General features: G+C 45.3%; 1 protein-coding gene across 4 annotated transcripts in view; it reads right to left on the minus strand.

Moving 5' to 3' along the window:
- The window catches only part of LOC147603904 (uncharacterized), a 25,102-nt gene extending 455 nt beyond the window's left edge, over window positions 1-24,647 (minus strand). Inside the window, exons 1-16 of one of the 4 annotated variants that reach the window (XM_086796063.1) lie at window positions 23,982-24,647; window positions 23,613-23,811; window positions 23,473-23,545; window positions 23,304-23,357; window positions 22,949-23,159; window positions 22,714-22,795; window positions 22,554-22,626; window positions 22,141-22,251; window positions 21,810-22,034; window positions 21,346-21,689; window positions 20,697-21,203; window positions 20,268-20,585; window positions 19,271-19,690; window positions 416-829; window positions 173-298; window positions 1-71 (exon numbers count right to left, since the gene is read on the minus strand). The exon at window positions 1-71 is cut by the window's left edge and continues 455 nt beyond it. In XM_086796063.1, coding sequence (XP_086652189.1) covers window positions 1-71; window positions 173-298; window positions 416-829; window positions 19,271-19,690; window positions 20,268-20,585; window positions 20,697-21,203; window positions 21,346-21,689; window positions 21,810-22,034; window positions 22,141-22,251; window positions 22,554-22,626; window positions 22,714-22,795; window positions 22,949-23,159; window positions 23,304-23,357; window positions 23,473-23,545; window positions 23,613-23,811; window positions 23,982-24,141 — 3,388 coding nt within the window. In that variant the 5' untranslated portion in view covers window positions 24,142-24,647. Of the gene's footprint in view, window positions 72-172; window positions 299-415; window positions 830-19,270; window positions 19,691-20,267; window positions 21,204-21,345; window positions 21,690-21,809; window positions 22,035-22,140; window positions 22,252-22,553; window positions 22,627-22,713; window positions 22,796-22,948; window positions 23,160-23,303; window positions 23,358-23,472; window positions 23,562-23,612; window positions 23,812-23,981 lie in introns of those variants that run through there. The other 3 variants (XM_086796062.1, XM_086796065.1, XM_086796064.1) reach the window with 3 other exon arrangements.
- Between the last annotated feature and the right edge of the window lie 374 nt (window positions 24,648-25,021).

A 25,021-nucleotide genomic window follows, 5' to 3' on the forward strand; every position in this document is an offset into this window, starting at 1 on the left:
GCACTGCACCATTCTCAGATGTTTCATCTGGCAGAGATGCTGGAGAGGTCGGTGGCTTAAGATCAGGGAATCTACAGAGCAAAGAACCCAGTTAGTCTCCTTTGAAACAATGTATATGCGAACAACATGGGTGCTACTGCTCAGATGAAAGTGTTAAACCAACTCAACTCACCCTGGATATGGTGAAAGAGGAGTTGATGAACTTGATAGTGTTTCTACTGCCTTTGGCTCCTTTGGAATATAATTTTGCATGGGCGGAGAGGGTGCTGGTGGAGTTGGTGGTTTGAGATTAGGGAACCTGCAGATAGTAGTGAGCTGATGAACCTCCCATCATCTCTTTGGTATACAAACAGCTGGCTTTAAGAGAAATGTAAAACATTCACCATCATGCAAGGGTTTCAAAATGTTAACTCACTGTGTGTAAGGTGAAAGAGGTCTTGAGCTTGCTGGAAGTACTTCTCTTTCCAGCTTCCCGGCTTCCTTAGATGGAGGTGGAGACTCTTCCTCCACAGGTTTTGGCTTCTGCCAAGGCCAGATAAAGGCGCTTGCTGCCTTTGCCTTCTCCAATGCTTCTTTCTCTCTTGCTGCAATTTCCTGTACCAGCAGTTTTCTTGCTTCAGTGTCTTCCTTTGATTCTCCACTGGCTTCTTCAGCAACAGCTTCCTTGTCTTTCTCAGCATCCACATCAGGTAGTGTCACCTTTTCTATAGTCTGTTCCACCCTGTTGACTTCTGAACTTACAAGGTCTACTTTTAGCACAGTAAATTTTTCACTCTTTAGTGCAGGAGGGCTTGGAATGGGAGGAGAAGGCGGCTTCAGTCCGGGAAACCTGTATGAGATGAGACAACCTGATAATCAATATTCTTGAGAGAAGCAAAAGTGTTTTACAGTGCATTTAAGACTCTATATAGTAGACACTAATCAAAAGTTCCAAGTTATTTCCCAAACTTACAAAAAGCGATGATCATGACTCCAAGAAAGTCTACTCACAAAACTCCAAATCCTCAACTCTATCATGCATAGCATAGACTATGTGCTATGGCATCTCGATTAATGTCATCAGAGCCCAAGAGTAGGTGCAGGTTCATGCACAAAAAGCCACCATTGTAGACAAATCTTCATAGATAAATCATCAATCTGAGTTTCTATCACTTCTTTGCAGGTGAAGGACAGACTTAGCCATGATCATAGTAGTTAGGGGGTTGTTTGAAACGGGTTTCCTAAAAGTTTCAAACGGGTTTCGTAAAATCAGCCCGAAGTTTCCTACCTACAGGTTTTTGCATGTACAAAATTTCAAATATATACTGTATAAAATATGTAAAAATAGCACTAAATGCATAGAATACATGGAAACATCAATTTGAAGCCTACAGTCTTTGAATAAAAAATAACAAAAACCATATAATCATCCATCGTCAATGTCAAATGATCATGATTCAAAGACCATGGTCCACTATCCATGATCCATGATCCAATCATCCATCATTCCATGCCACCAAAAAAAAAAAAACCATACATGACACTACATAGGTTAAAACTTATAAGTTTGAAGTGTTCATGTCACATGAATCATGATGAATTAACAGTCATGGCCCAATGCCCATAAACAATACAAAATAAATCAGCCTTGATGAGGGAAAGCGGCACACGGAAACCAGAAAAAACTTTATCAAAAGAGTCGCACAGATTTCAACGTTAGATTTGGGGCAAAAAAAAAAGTCAAAAAATTTGCTTGAAAAAAACGCGTTTCCTACAAGGAAACGTTTCAGAAACATTTCCACGTTTCCTTCCCTGTAGGAAACGTGTTTCCTAACTACTATGGCCATGATGAACTAAAGAGAAAACATACACACAGAGGGTAGCTCGTTGGGCAAGTTGCACTTGCTTTGGATAGAAAGAATTGATATAAACTAGATGGCCGCAACTTGGACGAAGATTTCAAAAGACATTTGCATGTCCGCTAATACCGCTGAAAGATATATCAATGGGACATTCACGTTATTTTCCAATATCAACAAAAACCAAAGTGCGATCTTGACTCCATGAGAGTCTACTCCCCATTCCCTACCTTCAGAGTTGTGATCTCACAATGAGACTCCCCTATCCAAATGCGAAAGGAAGACAATACTTTCCACATGAGCTCTTGCTCAATGCTCATAAAGAAATATGTTATGCAGTTATGACTCTTTTGCTTCAGTTTTATTTTCCTCTGTCCATTTGGCTGAATGTGCCAACTCACATTTTTTACAACTCTCTCTCTCTCTCTCTCTCTCTCTCTCTCTCTCTCTCTCTCCAGGATCATTGACTTCTAGGACCAGCATTGCCTAGGCCTCTTCCTGCTTGAGCTCCGAAGACACACCCCGGCCCCTCCCTCGCCAACCAACCAGTTTCTTTTGGACCCAGGAGGTGGAGGACAGCGATATAGTGGATCTTGTGGACCCTCCACGAGCTGCTCTGGACCTACCTCGACCGAGCCTCTGCACTCCATCATGCTCGATGCCCTCGCCCCCCCCCCCCCTCGACCATGATCACCTCATCAGCTCCAGATCTAGGACATGCTCCACCGCCATCGAGCTACCTTTCAACGTGCCATAGTTGAGGGAGACCTCCTGGCCATACTCATTAGCCCCATGCTTGATATTTTGGAGAGTGGTATACCATCTACTCGGAGCTGATGCTGCTCTCATGTTTCTATGTTCTTAGTATTTTCATGATGAGTTTCCATGGTCAGTTTTGTATTTCCATGATGAGTTTCCATGGACAGTTTTGTATCACCCAAGTGTGATAGCTATGACATGCCTTGGACACAGTGCTGTATCCGAGAAAAGTCATGCGCTGAGACTTCGAGTCCAACTTGGAGCGATGCTCCTTAGGCACATGAACATACGCCGAATACCCAAATATCCGAAAATGAACAATGGAGGGCTTCTCACCATGGAAAGCCTCATATGGAGTTTTATCATGAAGAGCAGCAGTAGGAGACCTGTTCTAAATGTAGATAGCAGTGGAAGCCGCCTTAGCCCAGAAACGTCGAGGTAATGAAGAATGCTCAAGCATAGCATGGGCCATCTCCATAATGGTCCTATTCTTCCTCTCGGCAACTCCATTCTGTGATGGAGTATATGATGTAGTAAGCTGTCTCCGAATGCCATGTGTTTTGCAATATGGCCGAAACTCTTGGGATGTAAACTCACCCCCTCCGTCGGTCCTGAGAGCCTTGACCGAGTGACCAGTCTCTTTTTCCACCTCAGCTCTCCAATCACAGAAGTGCTGAAAAGCCTCATCCTTGGTCTTCAGAAAGAAACCTGGAAAAATCATCCACCATCACGAGCATGTACAACACCTTACTCAAAGACACGGTACTCATAGGACCACATAAGTCTGCATGAATGAGAGCAAGTGATGTCGAAGATCTGTGTGTCGCCTCCTTCGAAAAGGCGGCTCGGTGTTGCTTCCCTTGTAAACAAGAGGAACAAGCAGAAGACGGAGCCTTGATGGTCGGTAATCCCTCAACCAACCCATCCTTCAAAGCTCGCTGTAGAAGCTGATAACTCAAATGGCCAAACCGAGCATGCCAAAGAGCAGAAGAAGCACCAGAAGAAAGCAGAGCGGTCAATTTGTACAGACCACTATCTTGGACTCCCTGAGCCAAGATGCTACCAGTCGCCTTATCACGAATGGTAATCTCATAACGAGAAAAGATCACCTCCGCACCTTGAGCTGTAAGAGCACTCACTGACAAAAGGTTAAAAGCAAAATCTGGAATATACAGAACGTCAGAGAAGTACCTCTTGTCCTCGGAAGAGCGGAAGATGGGGATAGTGCCATGTCCATGCACTGGCACGAAAGAAGAATCACCCAGAGTGATCTCGCCTAACCTGGCAGTGAAGTCCTCGAACCAATCTCGATGGGGTGTCATATGAGCAGTAGCACCGCTATCCACAATCCAAGACCGTGACTGAGAAGTCACAAGAGCAAGTATACGCCGAGTACCTCCTGCTAAGAGAAGGATACCATCATCCTTCTTGGGTTGAGACACCACCGTAGAGGAAGAGTTCTTTGCTGCTTCATCACGCTTCTTCTTGTGACATTGGGGTGACTTATGACCCTTCTTGCCACAATAATGACATTCAATGTCCTTTTTCTTTGAAGATTTGTTGTTGTATTTATCCTTGTCGGAATCCTTGGAGTTCTTGTCAGAACCCCCTTTCCCTTTCTTTTGTTGATTCTTCCCTTTGTCTCGTGTTGCCAAAGCTCCATCAAGGCCACCAGAGGTGCCAGTCCGCTCCTCAAAGCGAGACTCAATCTGCATAATGGAGGGGAGAACTTCCTCCCAAGTAACTGGAATAGGACGAGGAGAAGAAACAAGAGACTGAAAGTATGCATCAAACCTCTCGGGAAGCTTGGAGAGACGCCGAATAGCCACGTCCTCTGTAGAGATGTCCTTGCCACAAAGAGCAAGCTCGTCCTGGAGATATTTCATCTTCGAGATGAAAGCAGATAAAGATGGAAAGGCAAAAACTGATAAGTTCATAAGTTGCTTTTCCAACGCCAAAATCCAACCAAAGCCCGAAACACCACAGACCCCCTCTGCAAAGGGGAAAGACCACTGGAGAGGAAAACGCAGCACAAAGAAGGCTGCTGTCCTGAAAAAACAGGCCGCCTATGTCCAAACTCCACGTGGAAAAGAAAACGCTGATCAAAGAATAACTGATGGCTGCAATCGGTGAAGTCAATCTGTAGGAGAAGTGACCAGCAGGTGCTGTGCAGAAAACGCAGCAGCAAAGGGGCTGCAAATCTGAGAAAAACGCAGAGGACAGGGTGCTGAAAACAGGGCTGAATCTGGGGCAGCAAAGAGGTTGCTAAACCGGGAGCGATGATACCATGAAAGAGTGCACAGAGTGGAAGCACTAGAGTGTGCTGAATAGAGAGTGCAAGAGAGAGAGAGAGAGAGATATGGAGCAAACTATGCTGAATATACTGAAGCAAAACAGTCCCAAGCAAGAGACACTAGAAACCTCATAAGTGAGGGAGCAAATATGTACAAGACTGAATGAGAAATGAGAGGCCAGCACCTCCTATTTATAGGTGAGGTATGCTGATCGACTGGGGATGCTAATGCTGGCCGACTGGAGCATGTATGCTGGCCGACTAGTAAAATATCAAAAAAGTTAGGAAAAATCCCAAAAAAATAGGAGAAAAAGGGGTGGCCAGCCCACAATCAAGGGCCATACAAAAGGGACCAAATGGGCACCGAAAGTGAGCAAAAACTGGGGATGAATGTGCTAACATGCTCATTGCTACAAATGGTGAGACAATCATTCTCGCATAAGTCTTGTTTGTGTCAGGCATTCGAAAGACTTGATGTCAGTCTCTGCCATTGCTAGGGTAGGCCTAGTGGCTAGATTAGTTGATGACAGGTGTACAATTCATGACCGGAGTGATGGAGATATCTTTGTGGTATCTGGTACTCTAAGACATGGGCCTTATAGGTTGGACAGTTATGAATAATGCTTGTTCAATTACTGCCACACGTGCTACGAGTGACGCATAGCTATGGCATGCTTGCTTTGGTCACTTGAATTTTGGCAATTTATTGCGGCTTAAAAGGCAAGAGATGGTGTCAAAGTTGCCAAAGCTTGAGGCCCCCTTCAAACATGTACGTAAGGGGTGCATTTTGGGAAGATGCAACAGGCATCATTCTTGAAAGATGGATCAGTAAGGGCTGTCTAGAATTTACAGCTTATACATAGTGATGTATGTGGTCCTATGAGGATACCATCGATCGGGGGATATCTCTACTTTGCGACTTTTATTGATGACTACTCCAGGCACACTTGGGTATATCGTTGAAAGCAAAGTCAGAGGTTTTTGCAAGCTTTAGACACTTTATTTCTATGGCTGAAAATGTGTCTCCATGTAAAGTTCGCACCCTTCGTACAGATTGAGGGGGGGATTATATGTCGAAGGAGTTTCATGCATATATGGCTGAAAGAGTCATAAACCATCAATGCATGGTACCTCAGCAAAAAGGTGTGGCCTGAGAGGCAGAATAGATCTCTCATGGAGATTCCACGTTGCATGGTTAAAGTTTGGGATTTGCCTCACGGTGCCTTATACACCTCAGCAAAAAGGTGTGGCCTGAGAGGAAGAATAGATCTCTCATGGAGATTCCACGTTGCATGGTTAAAGTCTGGGATTTGCCTCATGTTTTTTGGAGAGAGGCAGTTATGTGTGCCACTTATGTGCTAAACAGATGTCCCACCAATTACCCCTAATGAAGCTTGGAATGGCAAGAAGCCCTTTGTGGCTCATTTGCGTGTTTTTGGTTGTTTTGCTTATGCTTTTGAGCTTGAGCAAAAACGCAACAAGCTAGACGATAAGGCGAAGAGGATAAAATATATTTTTGTGAGATACAACTAACTAAGAGTATCCTCTATGTAAAGAGAAGTAAGAATTGTTTTTTAGTCATCTTTATATGTTGATGACATGTTGCTCACGCGTCCTAATGAGGAGAAGATCTCAGCCTTCAAGGCTGAATTACATGTGTCATTTGAGATGATAAATTTGGGCTCGTTGCATTATTATTTGGACATACAATTTATGCAGTGTGATGATGGCATTGTGATATGTAGTCAAAGTACATACACACACTGCTTACATGGTTTGGTCTTGAAGATTGTAAGCTTGTTGCTACACCAGTAGAGACAAGTGCTAGGCTTAGTCTCCATGATGTAGGTGAACCATTTGATGTATCACTTCTGTCACGTGCACCCATGCACTGTGGTACATAGAGACAAACTGGCTCATCAACAGTGCAAGAATCATGTACAGAAGTAGTACTTGTTAGGATATTTTTGTCCTATGCCCTGACCCCTTTGTGAGCCCCAGTTCGAGACATGTTAGGCATGAGCTACGTAGGTCAGTCTCCCACCCATAGAGGTCAGTGTTAGGTCAGTCCTCTTAACCCCACTATGGAGAATTCAACAAGTGTTCATCATGTAGGTACATGTACATGTCAACCATAGAAGTAGTCTGCATTTAAAGCATTTAATTGCACTTCATGTAGCAGGGGCCAGCTCTAAGTCTAGCCCCAAGGCAGCTCCTAACCATGGGCAAGCCTTGCAAGGGGTAGCTAACACCCTTACCCACTCTATAAGCCGATTCGACAGCCTATATGGCATGGTAGTGGAGTCAACCAGGACAAATGGGGCTTGGACAGCAGTCGGCCAGTGCTAGACTGCTATTAGCCAGTTTATGTAACAGTCGGCCAGCAGCCCCAGTAGCCCGACCAGCAAACAAAGGCATTGAATGCCATTAAATACCAGTCGTGGGCTTTTCAGCAGGCCAACAGCATATCAGGCAGCCAATCAGCCCCCTAGGATCATATAAAAAGGCAAGCCATCTTCAGTCCCAAAAATCATTAGATAAAATCGGAGATTATCAAGCAAAGTCAGTCAAGCGTGTGTGCATAGGCTCCAGCCTGTGCATACCTACAGACACTTTGTGCTTTCAGCCCGAGGCAAAGAAGCTCAGTCTCTTCGGAGTATTCAACACACTAACCCTCAGTCTCGGGCCGGTGTATCCTCTTCGAAGATAGCTTCGCAATCGCCTATAGCTTACGCATAGTTCTTCCCAACGTTTGGTCACTTTGTCCTTGCGTTTGGCGGTTAGTTAGTCAGGTTGTCCGCTCATCCTTGTGGACACAGTTCATCTTGTATTCACTTCTCCAGAAGAAGAAATAAAGCAAATACTCCTACTTGCAGGGGGGCCTTTCAGTGGGTAATTTGGGACCCCATCTGATGTCATGTAACTATTTGGCCTTCCTAGCTCTATTTCACATGATGAAATCCATGCCCAAACACCAGACGCGTGGAATAAGACATGGGGACAGGGTCCATAAGGTTTGATTAAGAAAAAGCACCATTCTTGGTCAAAAAGCAGGAAAAACTAAAAGGGTAACAGGGTTGACTGCGAGCCAAGGGCACCATTGGAAAGAGGAGACTGAGCTGGACCAAAAAGCTAAAAGCTGCTTTTTCAAAAAGCAACTCCAGGGCCAAAAAGCAAGGCCCTAAAGCTAGAAAAGAAAAACAAGAACTTTTGACTAAAGTTGAGTAAAGTTAAAAAGACCTAAAGCAAAGTAAAAGCCAAAAGCAAAGCAAAAGCATCACTTTTTGGCAAAAAGCAAGGCTTCCCAAAGTATAAAAGAAGCATGAGCCTCTCTTGAGCATCAAGTTGAAGAAGAACCTCTTCATCGCATTGCCATCTTTTGTAACATGCGGAAGCTTCGGGGGAGATCAGTAACTTCAATGCTCAGAAATCAGCACCCTTTTTGCGACGGAATTAACGCACAAAACTGAATGAAGATGTGTAGAAAATAGAGAGAGAGAGGGAGAGAGGAGAGGACACAGTATTGGGTCCCGAATACCCTTTGTAGGGCCCCCACCACGAATGGTGTATTTGCTTTATTAGAATGATGTAAATCTGAAAGAAAATACAGGAAAACTTGACCTTTCTTGGTTGAGATAACTCTGCCCTTGACCTGCAGTCCTTTACCCCTTTGTGTTAGCAAGCCCTTGGCTGTCCTGGCCCTTTGGTTCCTTTAGCTCTTGGTGGATTATGAGAACACAACTGAATTGTGGCCTTGATATTTTTACTCCTCGAGATGACCAGTCGACCAGTTCTACTACAGTCGGCTGTCATAAAATCAGCCCACAACTGAAATAAACAGCATAAAATGCTATTAATTGCTGTGCATGCTTTCACAAGGCTGGGCACTAGGCGAATGGGCACATGAGGGCTGGGTACTGATTACCTTCTGTTTTGGAGGCTGGGCAGCCTGTATGGGGGCTGCCCCATACTTGCCATACACCCATTTCATGGCTGGATAGCTTGTCGGCTACCCTGGTATGCCCCTAGGGCTGTCGTACAGCCCTTCATGGCCTACCCATGGCTGGTGGGTACAGCCAAGGCCTTCCTGGCCCTTATGGGGGTGGTTTTACACTATCCCCATGCCCACACAAGTACTTGGGGTAGCCCTATGGGCTGGCCCCTTTCCTATAAGCAAACCCTAACTATCTACACAATGATCTGGCATCCAGTACCATACCAGATACACAGAATCACTGACATCATTCCAGAGGGAGACTCACAGCGCGGACTGGCACTGTTTCGTGTGCAGGACAATGCACACCTGACCTTGGACTCATGTGCAGGACAATGCATACCTGACCTCGGACGACTGGGATGGAACCTTGGCTGACTGACTGGGCTCAGATGGGACCAGTTTACCATCCCAAGTCCTGCACCTTCTGTACAGATATGTCTACGTGGCATCCAAGTGCGGGATGCACGTGACATCCCCTTCTACTTAACTTCACGGAAGCTGCATAGCCTCCAAATAATCCGTTAATAACTCCAGATAGTCGTCGAAAAACTCTTTGTCAAGCCATACCGCTTCGTGGGTCCCTCGGTCTTGAAACTTCATGAGGAACTGTCTTTGCCTTCGGTCGGAGCCATGCTTGAAACGGTGCATAAGGATCTGTTCTGGAACCATAACTTCTACTTCATCAACAATATTTGGTTCCGCCTCGTCTTTAACTTCTGCAGGGATCGGACCTGCATATGGCTTTAACCAAGTGACGTGAAACACATTGTGCATAGTCCAACTCGGAGGTAGCTTCAACTGCATGGAAACCTCATTGATCTTTTTCTGCATGGGAAAAGGTCCGAAGCTCCAAAAAGACAACTTTGGGTACCGCTTGTCCACCTGCTTCAACCTTTGCTTCATAATCCAAAGATAAACCTAATCTCCCCCTCCAAAAACTTCATATCTCTTCGGTCTTTATTGGCCTGTCGAGTGTAGGCCTCTTGCGCTTTCGCGAACCTGTCTTTTATTGACTCTAAAATCTCCTGGTAAGACTCCGTCACTCTGTTCGCTTTAGGTACTGAAGACGAAGTCCTAGTAAACAACGATTGGAAAGGTCTTCCAAACGCTGCCTCATATGGAGTCCTGCCAATAGCTGAAGAAAAAAAATCATTCAAAACAGCTTGAACTAAAGGCAAATAAGATTCCCACTTACCTTGCTGATCGTGGACATAACACTTCAGCACATCAAAGGCCAACTGGTTGTATATCTCTATCTAGCCATCCGTCTAATTGCTGGAATATCTAGCTCCAACGATGTTGTCGGTCACTCCACTGTGCATTTAGCATTGTCTGAATCCAGCATAATGCCTGATGGTTAGTGCGAACCTCAAAGTCACGGCCATACAGAAAACGTTTCCAATGTTTCAAGGGTTGTATAACTGCAAGGAGTTCACGATCGTAGACTGAGTAATTTTTTTTCTGCGGACAGTAACTTACGAGACATGTAAGCTACTAGATGACCATTTTGTTGTAACACACCGCCAATTGCAATATTACTCGCATCGGTGATCACCTGAAATGGCTCGTCCCACGAGGCAAGTGCTAAGCAAGGCGCTTCTGATAAAGCAACCTTGAGGTTCTTGAATGCCTCCAACGCTCGTGGAGTCATTCGAATCCGTTGCCTTCATGTCTTCACTCCCTTTAGCAGATCGGTTAGATTTGCCGAGAGGTCAAAAACTTGTCTATGTGGGTGGAGTATGCCTGGCATATACCCACAAAAAGGATCTGATGTCATAGGCTGTCTGAGGTATTTTTCAATCGACAATCTCGGCCACTTTAGCCAGATCAAGTCGAATGCCTTCGGCACTAATTATGTATCCCAAGTAATGCACCTGGAACAGATAAAATTCCGACTTCTTTTCATTGACGTAGAGCTCGTTGCTTTCCAGCAACTTAAGGACTTTCTCCACATCAATGTCATGCTACTCAACCGTAACTGAAAATACCAATATGTCGTCCAGAAATATGAACACACTTTCCAATCAAATACAGTAAAACACGCATCATCATGCGGTTAAATGTAGCTAGGGTGTTCGTCAAGCCAAATGGCATGACCACAAATTCATAGTGGGCCCCGTTCTATACGGAAGGCTGTCTTGGGGATGTCCCCCTCCACAACCCTCACCTGGTGGTACCCACTCTTTAAATCAAGCTTCGAGAACACCTTTGCTCCATTCAGCCTTCAAGAATATAATCTATTCGAGGCATTGGGAATCTACTCTTGATAGTCAGCTTATTGAGTGCACGATAATCGACACACAATCTAGAAGACCCATCTTTCTTCTTGACAAATAAGATCGGTGCTGCAAATGGTGACACGCTGGGGCGGATGAAGCCAGATTGCAACAATTCTTGGAGTTTGCGGTCAAACTCCGATTCCATTGCCTTGGAAAGGTGATACGGAAACTTGCTCGGGGGTTCCGAGCCTGGGAGGAGGTCAATCTTGTGGTCCTCCGGTCTAGACGGGGGGAGCTCGAGAGGGAGACTGTCCCCAAGAAAAATCTTCTGGAACTTTTCGTGGAGAGCCGAGTACTTCTCGGAAGCACTGACCACCGTCTGGGCTGTCTGGATGTATATCATCGCACAATGTGTGCCTTTCCTGACTGCTCGCTTAGCCTGCAAGTGGCTTATGAGCGGAAAGTTCGGAATTCTTGGCTCACACTTAATGGTCACTGGGGCGTTTGACACATTCCGATTGATCTGGAACGTGTGCTTGTCCCACTTGACATCAAGAAGGAACTTGTGAAACCACTGAATGCCTAAAATTATGTCTGCTCCTACAAGAGGGGCAACCATAAAATCACGCACAAATTCTATGGCCTGAATAACTAACTTAGCACCTAGAGCTTTATACTTGATGCTCGTTGTCATGCCTGTGCTAAGCCCCTCAACTTGTTTGTTCACCGAAGTCAGGTCGAAACGGGTACGCCTAGCGGCCTGTTCCGTGACCACATTCTCCGTGCTGCCGCTGTCAAAGAAGACAACGACTCTCTGGCCACCTATGTAGCCAAAGGACTTGAGCAATTCGTTGCACTCATACTCCTGGTCATGGGCACCCTTCTACTTATCTTCGAGTTCCCAGCTAATGATTGCTTCAACTGAAGCACTGGGATTTGAAGAACTAGGGGCAGTCACTGGGGTTTGTGTGGGAGCTGGGCTCACCACGGAAGCTGTGGAGGCAGCGGCGGCAGTCTTTGGAGTCTTCTTAGGACACTCTTGAGAAGTATGTCCTTTTGTATGACAAAAGAAACATCTACCCTCCTTCTTGTACTGAGAAAGCTCCTCAGCACTATCTTGCCTGCCTCCGCTTTTTGGTCTAGAGTAAGCTTAGACGCATTGTTCGAGTTCTTGGAGCCAGAAGCTCCCGTGCTCTGTCCTGGGAAGAACCCCGTCTGGTTCTGGCCTTTTCCCCCCGAGGTGGTAGCCTTGGGAGTACCCGGCTGGGAAGTCGGGGGCTTGCCACCATTATGCTTCATTTCTGCACTCTGCGCAAGCGAGAGTGCGTCTTCGAAAGTGGCTGGCCTAAACATACGCATTCCCACTGGATTTGCATGTTCAAGGCCATACAAAAACTGCCCTTTCTTGTCCGAATCAGATACGCCTAATTGCAAACATAAAGTCGAAATTCTATTGGCAAACTGAAGAACTGGTTGCGCGTTCTAACGCGCTCCCCTGAACTCGTCTTCGAGTCGCTCAAGGTAGTGGGGCGGTTGAAACCGCTGCTTAAGGTCGCGGACAAACTCGTCCCACACATAAGATGCCATACCTAATCTGGTGTGGGCATGAGCCCATTGAGTCCACCAAGGAACGGCCTCACCTTCCAAGTACCAACTGGCTAAGATCACTCTGTCAGTATCTGTCTTTCTAACTGGGGCAAAGTAAGCTTCAAACTAATGCAACCATGAATAAAGAGTTGTGGGGTCGAGTTTACAATTATACTTACTGAAATTCATTTTCTCGGGAAAATGATTCGAGGGTGCCACTGATGTCAATTTGACGTCCAAAGCTGCTAGGTAACGCTCGTGTTCCATGCATTGCATGGCTTCATCTTCATGTTGTCAGATCTCCAATGCACGCATCTGCAACTCAAGCAAAGAGCTCGGTTGCGATCGTGACCCCGCGAAAGGGTCCCTGTGCCGAGGATCTGGAATCTGGGATATGGAAGGAGAGGGAGGAGGAGATGGAAAACGTGACGCTAGAGAACGGGTACGGTCTTCCAGAGCCAAGATCTGCGCCTTCTGCTCTTCCAACTTAGTTGTCTGGTCTGCGATTGCTCGATCATCTACTGGAACATATCTGTAACACTCAAGCTTGGTGCCCTAGCTGGGCTGCTCGGCGCACTCTGGTCCCAAGGTTCTTGGTCTCTCTCGTTGTCGAAGCTCGCCATAGCAGGAAAACGCACTTCCTTTTCGGAGTGCAATCTAACCATCCACTATGTGTGTGGGAGACGTCCGGAGGTTGAAAAACAACGGTCCTTCGAGGCACAGGAGTCACTCCGAAAGGAGTAGTCCACCGGCGTCTGAAAACCAACCACACGAGCGAGAAAAAATTCTGGTTTCTTTGCTGAATCTTTTCACTTGAAGTAGACTCTGATACCACTGTAACATGCGGAAGCTTTGGGGGAGATCGGTAACTTCAATGCTCAGAAATCAGCACACTTTTCGCGACGGAATTAACACACAAAACTGAATGAAGATGTGCAGAAAATAGAGAGAGAGAGGGAGAGAGGAGAGGACACAATATTGGGTTCCGAATACCCTCTGTAGGCCCCCCACCACGAATGGTGTATTTGCTTTATTAGAATGATGTAAATCTGAAAGAAAATACATGAAAACTTGACCTTTCTTGGCTGAGATAACTCTCCCCTTGTGTCACCAACTTGGACATTTCCCACTATGAAAGGGGTCTGGTGCACTCTAGGATGTCTAAATATTTGGAAAGTACAAGCTTTGGGAATGGGGGATTATCCTAGAATACAAAGGACCACACTCCTAAAATTTAGGAGAGTTGCTATTTTTGGCCCGACTCCGATGGAAATTCTGTTCGCGAAATTACATCTGGAATTGAGCAGATACCAAGAGTTGGCAAAGTGCCTAAGACAGAATGTCTACCAGTTGGGATATTTTTAGAGATAAAGTTTATGGAAGGACCCATCTCTTAGATTGGGACATGTGGCAAGAAAGTGGACCAAAGTGAGACAAGTGGCTTGACACTTGTTAGAAAGTGGATCAAAGTGAGACAAGTGGCCTCACACTTGTCACTTCAGCTATCGTGTGGCTCTCCACTTGTCATTGTAGCCTTCTCTTGCCATTTTAGCTCATGGGAGGCCCAAATCTATAAATTGGAGCCCTCTCTCTTCATTAATGGCGGCTCTCTTTCTGCACACTAGCCTCTACCACCGTTACAGGCTGCCCTAATGATGGCTACTCTCTTTCTCTCTCTCTTGAGTGCTGCCCATGAAGAATACCGGCTGTTGGGGATTGTTTTGGAGGCTTCCATCACGAAGAAATACTGAAGGCAAGGGTATTTAATCATTTATTATGATTTCTAGCCATTGTACTTATTGTACCAGCCCTTGTACTAGTTGTACCAGCTTCTGCACTTGCTGTACCACCCATTGTACCGGCTGTACCAACTTCTGTACTTGATGTACCAGCATTTGTACTTGTTGTACTTGCTGTACCAGCCACTGTACCTGCTGTACCAACCACTATACCAGCTATACCACCCATTGTACCTACTGTACCTGCTGAATGGAGAGTTGTACTTGCTGTACCAGCTCTATTGCATGAAGACCTGTGGTTTTTGGGGAAGAATCAGTACCCACACGGAGGTATATGGATTATATTGTTAGCTCGGCATTTCTACAGCCTATGTTCCGGCTCAGTTGCCTTGTGTTGATCTGTGTTATGGCATTTGTACATGGATAATCCGGCATCTCCCGTGGGGAGAGTAAGGCCCTCAAAGCTTGTACATGATATTAGCAGATCCTTCCATATCGCTGGAAGCATGGTTCTGGACGACATCTTCGCCAATTTTATACAAAGTTCAAAGATCGAGTGACCCATGAAGCCGTTTAGCTAGATGAAGAATTCTTCCTCGAGTATCCATAGTTATTGGCGGACTATCTCGAAGCTATGAACCTGGCACCAAGCTAAGCAGGAGGGAATGTCGCGTGCACCCATACACTGTGGTACACGATGACAAACTGGCTCATCAACCGTGCAAGAATTATGTACAGAAGTAGTACCTATTTGGATATTTTTGTCATTTGCCGTGACCCCTTTGTGAGTCCCAGTCTAGGACATGTCAGGAACGAGCTACGTAGGTCAGTCTCCCAGCCATAAGGTCAGTGCCAGGTCAGTTCTCTTAATCCACTGTGGAGAATTCAGCAAGTGTTCATCATGTAGGTGCATGTAGATGTCAGCCATAGGAGTATTCTACATTTAAAGCATTTAATTGCACTTCATGTAGAAGGGGCCAGCCCTAAGGCTAGCCCCAAGGCATATACCATCATAAGGCCAAATGAATCTGAGCTTCCATTTAATTTTAAAAGAAAGAAGAGAATCACTAAAAACAAACAAGATTTTAAAAATAAAAAAGCTCAATAGAGACACCCAAGAAAAAAAAAATAGTAATAATAACTTGTAAAAATAGACAAATACATAACTAAATCACACATGCCCACATACATACAAACAAATTCTTTAGTGAACCACAACAAAAGAATTTCTAACAAACAAGCTAAATAAAATTTTAATAACTAATTAGCAAAAACAAACTTTAAATGACTAATTCACTAAAACAAAACAAGTAAAGGCAGCCCCTAACCATGCTACAAGCCCCTTCAGCAGCCTATATGGCATGGGAGTGGAGTCGGCCAAGACAAATGGGTCCTGGACAGTAGTCGGCCGGTGTTGTTGGCTAGTTTATGTAACAGATGACGGCCAGTGGCCCCAGTAGCCCGACCAGCAAACAAAGGCATTAAATGCCATTAAATACCAGTCGTGGGCTTTTCAACAGAACGACAACATATACATGCAGACGACTAGCCCCCTAGGATCATATAAAAAGGCAAGCCATGTTCAGTCCCAAAAATAATCAGATAAAATCAGAGATTATCGAGCAAAGTCAGTCAAGCATGTGTGCATAGGCTCTAAGTGCTTTCAGCCCAAGGCAAAGAAGCTCAGGAGTATTCAGCACACCAACCCTCAGTCTTGGGCCGGTGCATCCTCTTCGAAGATAGCTTCACAGTTGCCTACAGCTTATGCAGAGTTCTGCCCAGCGTTTGGTCGCTTTGTCCTTGTGTTTGTCGGTCAGTCAGTCAGTTTGTCCGCTCAATCTTGTGGACATAGTTCAGCTTGTATTCAGTTCTCCAAAAGAAGAAATAAAGCAAATACTCCTGTTTGCAGGGGGGGGCCTTTCTGGTATCGTCTCTACTACATCTCTTTCTGATTCATGTATGTTGTTTTAAAGGATTGCTAAAGACTCACTAAACTCGGGTTTAAAGAAGGCATTGTTGTTTCACACGGTCCTACCTTGGCACATGCTACAACTTTATTGTGCCTCAACTAAACGAGGCCAGACATTGAGTTTGGGAGAATCGCACCCTTGGTGGTACCTCTCACTCTCGGATGACACCACCGTACACTGGTGGCACCAAAGCCACTCCGCCTCCCCGGTGTCACACTAGAGAGAGCAAACCAGTTATTACAGAGAACCAGATGTTGGAGGCCCACCAACCTTTTCACACAGCAGCTCTAGATTTGAGATATCTTCCAGAAATGAAGAAATGCTCCCCCACAGGCAATCGATCTTGAAAATCTGAGGTCATAGATGCAGGACATATAGAGTGACTTCCCTCTTTAAGACATGGATATGCACTTGAGATATGGAGTGCAATCACCCCACGTGCTTCAGCCATCATTGGGCTACTTTCTAACTTTCACTCAGTTGATTGTTTATCTAGTTGGTTGCTTATCTACATAGCTAGTTTGTCTTTTTTTTCCATGATACAGTCACTTCATAAACTCATTGTAATAGCTTGGGTCTCATAGACCCTTTGATCTTTTGTAGATGTTACTGCACTCCTCTCTCTCTCTCTCTCTCTCTCTTTTGGAGGCATGGTCATCGAGCACAGGGACAGGCCAGCTTCAAGAGAGGATTTACTACCTTGGATCACATGCTGACACTTCGAGCACTTATTGAAGAGGGCAGGGCACAGAAGAGAAGGATATACTATTGCTTTGTGGACTTCCGCAAAGCCTTTGATACCATACCACGTGCCAGGCTTATGCACGAATTGCATGACATTGAGGTACTTGAGGATACGAGTCTGTGATAGGTAGAGTCCGAGCTCCATGCGGACTATCCGATATGGTGACCAGTACGATAGGGATGAAGCAGGGATGCCCGCTATCACCCACCCTCTTTGGACTGTACATTGATTTGGTCTCCGGTTATGTAGACAGATTGGGACATCTGGATGCATTACAGGCATTCTGTACGGATAGAGATCTGACAGTGAACCTTGGGAAAACCAAGGTTATGGTGTTTAACACCACACAGGCATGGGTGACGAGATCAGAGCCTCAGTTCACTTTCCGAGGAGAGCCAGGTCATATGTCTACTTGGGAGTTACTTTCATAGGACCCCGTATCTCCTTGAAGGAGGCAGCAATAGCTAGATTAGATCGAGGGCATGTAGCCTTGGGGGCACTTGAGAGGCAGTGTGCACACATACAGTTTCAGGAGCCGCGCACCAAATTGTGGCTATTTGATACACTTGTCACACCGACCCTCCTGTACGGAGCTCCAATTTGGGGGCCCAACATACATCACAGATCTCAGAGAGGGACGGATGAGGGATGGAGGCATATGGAGAGACCACTGATTATGATGATTGCCCGCATGATTTGGGGCAAATCATCGGTACCACATGAAATTGTTCGGGCTGAGCTAGGTGCCGCACCAATAGTGACCGAGGCCCTACTCCACGTAGTTAACTTTTTACAACGGCTATGGGACCTCCCTCAGTAGAGGTACTCCTAATTGGCATTGACCTCATCCATACAGTTGGCAGAGGATGGAGATACTCATTGCTGGTATGCAAAGATGAGATCATGGTTTGACCTACATGATTGAACATTTTTGGATCTCACCCACTCAGAGCAGAACCGCGTGATTAGGATGGATATCGTCAGAGTGGACACAGAGAGGACATGGACTAGTCCCCTTGAGCCCTTAGGCACGAAAATGGCTCATTACAAGAGCCATTTTTTGCACCTCTCACCAGATGATTTTATCACCCGCCTGGCGTACATGGATGTACACCTATCACATGGGATACGTTGTCCCATTGGATAGATCCGGACCTCATCACACCAGCTGCGGATTGAGATAGGGGGATACGTGCATCAGATCTTGGATGACCGCATTTGTCAGCTACGCTACCAGGAGGCAGAGATAGAGGAGCACTACATTTGCCGACGTACAGTCTATTATGAGATCGGAGGGATATATCATGCCTCTTCGGAGAGGGTTTTGGGCCGTTACGCAGGGTCATGGAGTTTGAGGATCAGGGACGCCTGGGATTGTTCCTACTTGAGCTCACGAGACATAGAGAGACCGTCTTGGCAGACAGGAGACCGAGCCATGATGTACCTAGACAGGGGATCATGATAGATTTCTTCAGCACCAGCACAAGCACCAGCAGGCCAGTCCACACACCTCCTGATACCTCCTCCATCGGGCCATCAAGGCACCAGCCACGCTCCCAGGGAGTCACCACTGATAGAGCAGTCGTCTTATGTCGTGCTCATTGGCCATGCCCACCAGGATCCCAACCATGGCATCCTCACCATCGCCAGAGCAGAGACATTATTGCTCGGCATCGGAGGCACCTACTCACTTCTACGACCTCTCCATTCTAGATAGCCTCATGGCGGAGATATTTGATCTGAGGAGAGGATAGCACTTCAACTAATCAGCATACATGGATCTACTTGATATACATTTTCCAGTATTTTCTACTCAGTATCATCTAGGAGTCTTACTTACAGTTCTTATGACTGTAAGACAGTTAGTTTATTGTACTTTTCAGTTTCATTTGCCTGTTCTCTTTGATGAGACACCAACTTCAGATGTACTGTCAGTTTTGGTCTCATAGGCCATTATGGCCTCTTAGAGACGTTAATATATCATTTCATTTCATTTCTCTCTCTCTCTCTCTCTCTCTCTCTCTCTCTCTCTCTCTCTCTCTCTCTCTCTCTCTCAACCTCATGTTTTCACGTGTACATTGAGGCTGGTATTCTTCTCAAAAAGAAATTTAAACCATACTCACATAGAGTAGGGTGAAAGAGGCCTTGAACTTGCTGGAAGAATCTGAGTTCCCTGTTTTCCAACTTGATCAGATGCAGGCAAAGTCCATGCATTCTCTGATGGTTCTGCACGTTGTGGTTCACTTTCCTGCTTCTGCCAAGGCCAGAGGAAGGCGGTTGCTGACTTGGCTTTCTCTAGTGCTTCTTTCTCCCTTAAAACTGTTTCCATTACCAACTTCTTTCGTGCCTCCACTTCTTCTGCCGTCCCATAAACGAGACTACTATCTTGTTTCTCAGCTACAACTTCTTCTGTTTTGATGCTTTCTCCTGCATTGTCATCCATAGAGCTAGCTGAGGACGGTGTTTTGGTGCTTGCTTCAGTCTTTTCAGCCAGTGTAAGAGAGCTTGGAATGGGAGAAGAAGGCGGTCTCAGCTCAGTATACCTGTACAGATAAAGTAAAAAGATAATCAGTTCCTTAAAAATCCTTTTGAAATTGTTACTTTAACCATTGACTAGGGGTGCAACTGATGGGGCTGCTCAGGTTCTCTGTTCATGCACTTCTGATGAATCAAATTAAGAAAATATATGCAAACTACACAACAATGCACTGCTTCAACCAAGCTAGTTATCCTTCAACTTTACTACTCTGACTAAAGTGCAGCCGCACTGCTGCACCGGTCTCCTTTGATCCTACACTGCTGCTTCAGAGACTCCCTTCATTTTCTTCAATATGCAGCCCAGCTCCCGAATTGCTTCATTCAGACAACGGTGGCTCTAGATTCAGATATCTCTTCTCTCATCATTCATGTGTCATAATTTGGACATGCTTAATGGAGGCTATCATGGCCCCTCTGCCAAAGCACATGCTTGTAATGCCTCATCCATAGTGCCCAGTGGCTAGCTTTGGCACATACAGGAGCATTCTTGCTTTAACCTTCTAGGGGTAGAATTCGTCTCATTGTTTTGGAGAAAGGCACAGAAGCACAAAATTTTGGGTATACCACTTATCATCCAGCTACCTTGTATAAGGTGACGATGTTGCTGACGATGGGGGTAGCTCAATTGCTTTGGTATCCACTGGCACATCGGCCAAACCTGTCGATGTGGCTTCGGCACTTGGCTCCAGTTGAGATGGCTCTGGCTCGGCCGGCTGCCAGAACCATCTAAAGCCCTTTTGGGGTGCTGGTGCAGAAGCTTCTGCTGTTTCCTTAGTGTCCTTGTCTTCTTGCTCTGCCTTCTCTTTAGCAAGCTTCTCCGCTTCTGCTGCAGCAGCAGCTTGTGCTATTTCTTCCTGCTCTGCTAATGGTTTTGCCTTGTTCTCAGCCTCTTTCTGCAACCTCTCAGCTTTCTCTTGTTCTTCCTTCTCCGCTTCTGCTGCAGCAGCAGCTTGTGCTATTTCTTCCTGCTCTGCTAATGCTTTTGCCTTGTTCTCAGCCTCTTTCTGCAACCTCTCAGCTTTCTCTTGTTCTTCCTTTCTTTTAGCTTCTTCTATCTCTTCTTCTTTCTTCCTCTTAGCTTCTGCAGCCTTTGCAGCTACTTGTTCTGCCAACGCTTTTGCTTCTTTCTCTGCCTTTACTAACTCTTCCTTTTTCTTGGCTTCTAGAGCCCTTGCAGCTTCTTGCTCTGCAAGCCTTTTTGCTTCTTCCTCTTTCTTCTCCTTTTCTTCCAGTTGTTTCTTCTCTGCAAGCTTTGCGGACGCTTCCTTATCAGCTTTGACCTTGGCTTCTGCTTCTGCTCTTTCTTTTCCCTTCTTTGCCTCAGCTGTTGATAGTGCACCACTCAATTCTGTGTCTGTAGCTGTCTCAGTAAATTTTGTGGAAGATGCCAGTCCGCCAAAAAAGGAGAATGCAGGTGTCTTTTTTGAGCTGACTTTGGATTCTTCTGGACTTTTCGCCTTCTGCAGCCTTTCTAGCTTCACTGATTCCAATATTTTCTGCTTTTCCTCATCAGAAAGCCTGCAAACGATTTTGAGTGTTAGTTTAAGCTGATGCACGTGTGCGCGTGCGCGTGCATGCTCAGATGACACATGCATGTACACACAAAAAAAAACCTCCTGTGGTCGCTTTGCTTGGTGCCATTGCATATAGAATTACTTACACATTGCCTTTCCGAGCTGCAGTTAGAACAGCAGCTTCAAGAGCTTTCGCCTGGCTTGCAGCCAGAGCAGCAGCCTCGGCCTTGGCCCGAATCTCAGCTGCTCTCCTTTCCAATTCAGCCTTCTCTGCAAGTGCAGCCATTGATGCAGTTTTGGCTGCCTCCTCTTTCTCCCTTGCTGCTTGAATCTCTTTCTCATACTTCTTGCGCAAAGCCTCCAATTTAAGCCTCTCCTCCTCATCCTTCTGGGCTCGAATGCGCTTCTCCTCCTTATCCTTCAGGGCTTGAATGCGCTTCTCCTCCTGATCATTCTGAGCTTGAATGCGCTTTTCCTCTGCAATTGTTTCCTAGAGCAAGGATCAAAATTTATCAACACATGTTGCCTTCTTGAAGTTTGTATGAATACATGCTTAATTGACCTTCAACACACGATCATTACAGACACTCAAAAAGAAAGGGACTATAACCTCGTCCTGTTTCTTGGATATCTTTTGTACAGCTACATCAACCTTGCTTGGACGGGCATTTTTAATGCTTTGCGGCTTGGCACTGGGACTCTCCTCACTTGCTGGAATAGCTTCTAGCAACTCTCTGATGGGTCTCAGGGGAGCTGTGGTCTCAGCAACAGCTTCTACAATCTTGTTTATCGAAATATCCTGGTTCTCAACAATGCTTGCTATGAGCTCAGCCACCTGTTTGACAAAATGTTTACTTTTATGGGGACATGACTGCAGAAATGATGGACTAAATCCGAGTTTTAATTCATAATTAAGTTGATTGAAGGTTGAAGTAAATCACCTGTAAGTTGGAGACTTGACCACCAAATAATTTGTCAGCCTCTGCAAGAGTGAGGTTGTGAGTCTCTTTATAAGCATCTGTAGGCCGCTCCATGCCGCCTGGCCGGACAATCTAGAAACAGAAAAAAAATAAAATTTCAGTCCTCAACTAAAGGTTTTAGAATCTCTCGAATGCTATGCTGGTTCATGTATGTCTGCATGCATCTACTTGCACTCATGTGTGTGCATACATTTATGTACATATGTATGTATCCATGTGCCCGTGTGTGCGCACACACAAATCTAGATATGTGATGCATACACAAAAACCTAGATATGTGATGCGCACACGCGCACACGCACACGCACACGCACACACACACACATAAAATAGAGAGGAGGGGTGGGGGTATTTCAGGAGGAACAGATACTCACTGTGTATGGAAGTCCACTTTGAATTAGGGCCTTTTCAGCCTTAGCTTTCCATAAAAGTACACCCCAAAAAAGGCTGCATCAGACATCATAGTCAGTGGTGGAGATTGATACACATCATAAAAACGCCACGGCTCTTTTGAACCTGAATGGACAGACTTACTTTAACACTGCTGCTGGAAAGCCAAATTTTTGGGTTCCTAAGGAGGTTAATAGCACAAAATGATTGACCTGTGCGGCACAAGCTGCAAAAAAGTTGTTGTTGCAGAACTTCAAAAGTGATTATGCTTTTCAGATCTAAACTAAGAAAGGGATCCCATTACTCACCCATATAAAACACAAGGGAAATTGATCACAGCCTCAAAAAAAGGTTGTTCAGGCCAGGGTGGGTTGATTACCAGCATCAATCAAGTTCTCTGTAGCCTTAAAGTCGATGCGATATGGACCGGTCACATCAAGGACTTCTTTCTCGCTTGCACCGATGCAACAAACTACAATCCCCGCATTGCCCAAAGCAGGCTCAATGCTCTCTGCATCCTCCAAATCACACTCCACAATCTCCAACATCTTCCCTGGTTTGGGCTTCAGGAAACCAAAGAGTTTTGCTGGCTGCAACAGATTAACAGGACTCAACATTATCGGGCAAATCAATCCATTGAAAGAATCTTACCCTTGCTCTTAAGTACAGCCCAGGACTCTAGGACAGGACATTATAGGAGACCTTTACTGGGGCATCATTTGCAAAGCACTTACTGAAAAAGATGCAAAAGGTCTTGTATCCTCTGGTTCTGCATCAGCAGAGGTATTCTGTAAGGGCCAAGAATAAGATTCCAAGTGATAGTTCTGCCTAAGAGTCAGGCAAAAAAACAAGACCACTTCTTCCATGTCAAGTGAAGACATTGAGAAGTAAAGAGCACAAAACCTGGAGTAAAGCTTCGGCTTTCTCAACATTTCTCGTGCTTGCACGAACCCGAAAACCAAGCTTCAGGAGTTCCCTGCCACCAGCAAGAACTACACAAGTCATTGAACAAACCATTTTGGGCTCAAATACTTGCAGCATACCTTACAGTTCGCGACCCGACTTTGCCAGTGGCACCTGCCACATACACTACTTTGTTGTCCTTGGACCGAGACTGGCCTGTGCCTTGCAACTTGACTGTTCCAGGCAGCTTAATCAAACTCTTTATTCCACCTTCAGGCTCAGGTTCGACCTCAATTAGACTCTCTTCTTCCTTAATCTTCACTGTGCCGCGGCCAAAACCTGTCCATCCAGCAGACACGTGTGATGATATCTTATGTAAATACATGAAGGCTACATTCATCAAGTCCCGAATGTGCATGATCGCAATAGGAAGGCTGTAACGTGCTGCCTATCTTATCAATCAAGGGATGAAAAGTAAAGATGGGTTTAAAATGATATTGGATTTATACCAGCTTGGCTTTGAACTCGCAGTGCATGATGTAGAACTACGCGCTTTCTGAGAGGAACTTTCTTCTTTCCCAGTGCATGCTTTCTTTGTGTAGAAGTGGGCAATGGCTGACCAAGAGGGACCTCTGCGTAGCATTGGCCATGAGATACAACTGTTGCCATTGTTCAATGGTAGCGCAATGCAGCACTGAACTGTTTTCACTCCTGTGGGAGCATAGCCAGCTCTCCCATGCTACTAACCAGCTAAATAAGCTCGCGTGGAGTGTTATCCGGATGACCCACAAGCTCAATTCGCCGAATTTTGATCGCCCAAAACAAGTAATATCAGCTGAAAGAGATTACCAGGTCGCAAATCGTAATCGCCCACAACAATTAAGCAACTGAAGAAGGTTACATACCCTCATAGATAGAAACCCATAAATAATCGCCCAAGTGAGAGAAGCTGCTTAATTGTTGCTCACACAGAGCACAATAGCCCAGAAAATGATCGCCCGGTTGAAAATGGCTCCTCCGATGCAAAATTGCCAATTAACAAACTCTTGAAAAATCTATCAATTTCTTTAATTTGAGAAAGAGAAAAACTCAACAATTTCTTTGATTTCTGAGAGGCCTTGTGAGATTGGGAGATAGATGATAATGCCACATGTCGTGCTGTGATTGGCTGAATTAACTGTGTGCCTACCTGAGCCATGTCTTTTATAGCTATCCCAAATTCCGATTCTTCTTTTTACAAAATCTTGGGAAGAAAAAAAAGGGCAATTATGACTAGGGTCCACCACAATAAATCAAGCATTTTTTCGTATCATAAGAGTCTGATGAGAGCTAGCTTTTGTCTGTTGAAGCATCAAAATTAACCAGCTTAGAAACTACGTGGGCTTGCATGAGCTAAGTTTAATTTTGCTTACTAACCACAGTAAAGAGAGCTTTGTGTAGTACCTCATGTACAAGAGACTTTTGTACTATCAGCCAAGTACTACACACAAAGAGCTGTATAGGCCATTAAGAGACTGTTATTCATAAAATGCTTACTCTTATTGGTCTT

The sequence above is a fragment of the Cibotium barometz genome, chromosome 63 (assembly GCF_041138505.1).
Source record: "Cibotium barometz isolate CiBa-2024 chromosome 63, ASM4113850v1, whole genome shotgun sequence".
NCBI lineage: Eukaryota > Viridiplantae > Streptophyta > Polypodiopsida > Cyatheales > Cibotiaceae > Cibotium > Cibotium barometz.